At 37.9% G+C, this 3021-nt stretch overlaps 1 protein-coding gene across 1 annotated transcript in view; it reads left to right on the top strand.

Moving 5' to 3' along the window:
• Nucleotides 1–1377: 1377 nt before the first annotated feature.
• Nucleotides 1378–3021, top strand: part of LOC106816752 (uncharacterized oxidoreductase TM_0325-like) — a 2332-nt gene continuing 688 nt past the window's right edge. Inside the window, exons 1-5 of the mRNA XM_014821375.1 lie at nucleotides 1378–1453; nucleotides 1855–1931; nucleotides 2144–2283; nucleotides 2633–2728; nucleotides 2888–2998. Of these exons, the coding sequence (XP_014676861.1) occupies nucleotides 1895–1931; nucleotides 2144–2283; nucleotides 2633–2728; nucleotides 2888–2998 (384 nt within the window). The 5' untranslated portion in view covers nucleotides 1378–1453; nucleotides 1855–1894. The remainder of the gene's footprint in view (nucleotides 1454–1854; nucleotides 1932–2143; nucleotides 2284–2632; nucleotides 2729–2887; nucleotides 2999–3021) is intronic.

The raw sequence follows: 3021 nt of genomic DNA on the forward strand, positions 1-3021 counted from the left end.
GCTAAGTTAGGCTTGTACGTGTAACGTTTCATCCTTACAAGTCCTGCTGTGAGTGAGAGAATCTGTGATGTTTGAGCGTGGTGCATGTTCCTAAAAGATGTGAGTCGCAATGCCAATTACTAAGTCATGTCCGTGTTTGATAAACTGCTGTTTTAATATCTATCGCTAGGTTTCTCATTTCTTTGCCTGGTTTACGCTGTAAAGATCAAATGACGTCACTGAAAGGAAAGGTGTGCTTGATAACAGGTAACGGTCGCGTTCGCTTGTTGTACCGTACTTGTACTTGTAATTAAGTACCTGATTTTCTCTTCATAATATATTATTATAAGTTGCCGAGCTCATTCATAATAAAAAAATTCGCAAATAATTCCACCAGGAATCTATCAATATCGATCTGTATCAGTATTGATTGACTCCTGATTCCATCCTTTTCATGAATCGTTATTTTTGCTTGCAGGGGCGAGCAGGGGTATTGGCGCAGCAATAGCCATTCGGTTTGCATCTCTTGGTGCTAAGCTAGCTCTTACTGACAGAGACTTTGCTGCCCTCGAGAAAACTAAGCAGCTGTGTGTAGTAAAGGGACTCGCAGAGAACGAGGTGTGTTATACATATATACTATTTTGAGAGCGTACTAATTTATTACTACTACTTATTATACTACTACTTATTTTGTAGAAAAACTAATATGTAATTCGCCACTTTGGTTTTTTGCTGCGATTTTGAGTAAATGTATAATAAGTGTTTTGAGTTACACAGCAATACTTGACTACCCCTAAAGAATAAAATTAAAAACACAGAATTTATTTTTCATAAATGGCACCATGTGGCAATTAAATCATAACTGAGTAAACACTAAAATCTAAACGTTGGGTTTAGCCCTTTCATAGCTCTAACAAATTATCAAACGGGAATGAAAACAAGTTTGTTACCGCTGGAGCACCGCATGATTTATTTGCTCCATTCCCGTAATAATATAACCTTTAATTCGAACCTAATGCCACAGGTGTTCCTCAGTGTTGGAGATTTAGCTGTTGATGCAGATTTAAAGAGAGTCTTCAATGAATGCACTTCGTATTACAACGGCACGCTGGATGTCTTGGTTGGTATCTACGTTTGACATACGGTATCGTGATGGTTATATGTAAACATTTTACCGAAAAGTATACAGCTAACAGAATTCGCAACAATTCAAGTCATGTCTTTACCTAAATTAAACATTCTTACTATCTTCCAACCATATCCTAATCTTTCAGGTGAATAATGCAGGAATAGTCACTCGTGGATCAGTGTTAAACACTAGCATAGAAACGTTGGACAAAACAATGAACATTAACACAAGGCCCAGCACAATTATCTATAAATAAATACGTAACAGCGGTAAGGCTTGACTGTCATGTTTGGAGAACGTCAGTGGGTTCCATTACGAGGCGCACGTAACCAACATAGACACAAGGTAAGCGGTTATTTTTAAATTGTTACACTAGTGCTATTTATTATTGCTATGGCAAGTCTCTATAATTACTACTGTGAGGAGGCATACCTGCTAATTAATACTGTTGCTGGTTTGTCTCCTGCCGCAGGTGAGACGATGTATGGAAGGTTATGTGAATTTACAACCACGCGTTAAAAATCTAGGTGACTTGCATTTAATTTTGCAGGACAATACTATATTCGCTTGTGCCATCGCTAAGTTAGACTTGTACGTGTAACGTTTCATCCTTACAAGTCCTGCTGTGCGTGAGGGAATCTGTGGTGTTTGATCGCGGTGCGTGTTCCTAAAAGATGTGAGTCGCAATGCCAATTACTAAGTCATGTTCGTGTTTGATAAACTGCTGTTTAAATATCTATTGCTAGGTTTCTCATTTCTTCGCTTGGTTTACGCTGTGAAGATAAAATGACGTCACTGAAAGGAAAGGTGTGCTTGATAACAGGTAACGGTCGCGTTCGCTTGTTGTACCGTAATTGTACTTGTAATTAAGTACCTGATTTTCTCTTCATAATATATTATTATAAGTTGCCGAGCTCTTTCATAATGAAAAAAATCGCAAATAATTCCACCAGGAATCTATCAATATCGATCAGTATTAGTATTGATTGACTCCTAATTCCACCCTTGTCCATGAATCGTTATTTTTGCTTACAGGGGCGAGCAGGGGTATTGGCGCAGCAATAGCCATTCGGTTTGCATCTCTTGGTGCTAAGCTAGCTCTTACTGGCAGAGACTTCGCTGCCCTCGAGAAAACTAAGCAGCTTTGTGTAGAAAAGGGACTCGCAGAGAACGAGGTCAGTTATACATATATATTATTTTGAGAGCGTACTGTCTGTAGAAAAACTAATATATAATTTGCCACTTTGGCTTTTTGGTGCGATTTTGAGTAAATGTATAATGCAATACTTGACTACTCCTGAAGAATAAAATTAAAAACATAAAATTTATTTTTAATAAATGGCACCATGTGGCAATTAAATCATAACTGAGTAAACACTAAAATCCGAACGTTGGGCTCCTTTCATAGCTCTAAGAAATTATCAAACAGGAAAGAAAACAGTTCTGTTACCGCTGGAGCACCACATAATTTATTTGCTCCATTCCCGTAATAATATAACCTTTAATTCGAACCTAATGCCACAGGTGTTCCTCAGTGTTGGAGATTTAGCTGTTGATGCAGATCTAAAGAGAGTCTTCAATGAATGCACTTCGTATTACAACGGCACGCTGGATGTCTTGGTGGGTACAAACGTTTGGCATACGGTATCGTGATGGTTATATGTAAACATTTTACCGAAAAGTATACAGCTAACAGAATTCGCAACAATTCAAGTCATGTCATGTCTTTACCTAAATTAAAAGTTCTTACTATCTTCTAACTATATTCTAATCTTTCAGGTGAATAATGCAGGAATAGTCACTCGTGGATCAGTGTTAAACACTAGCATAGAAACGTTTGACAAAACAATGAACATTAACACAAGGCCCTTGTTCTACCTGACCCACCTGGCGGCTCCATTCCTCATAAAAAC

Source organism: Priapulus caudatus, unplaced genomic scaffold (genome assembly GCF_000485595.1).
Source record: "Priapulus caudatus unplaced genomic scaffold, Priapulus_caudatus-5.0.1 Scaffold1477, whole genome shotgun sequence".
In the NCBI taxonomy this organism is placed as follows: domain Eukaryota; kingdom Metazoa; phylum Priapulida; class Priapulimorpha; order Priapulimorphida; family Priapulidae; genus Priapulus; species Priapulus caudatus.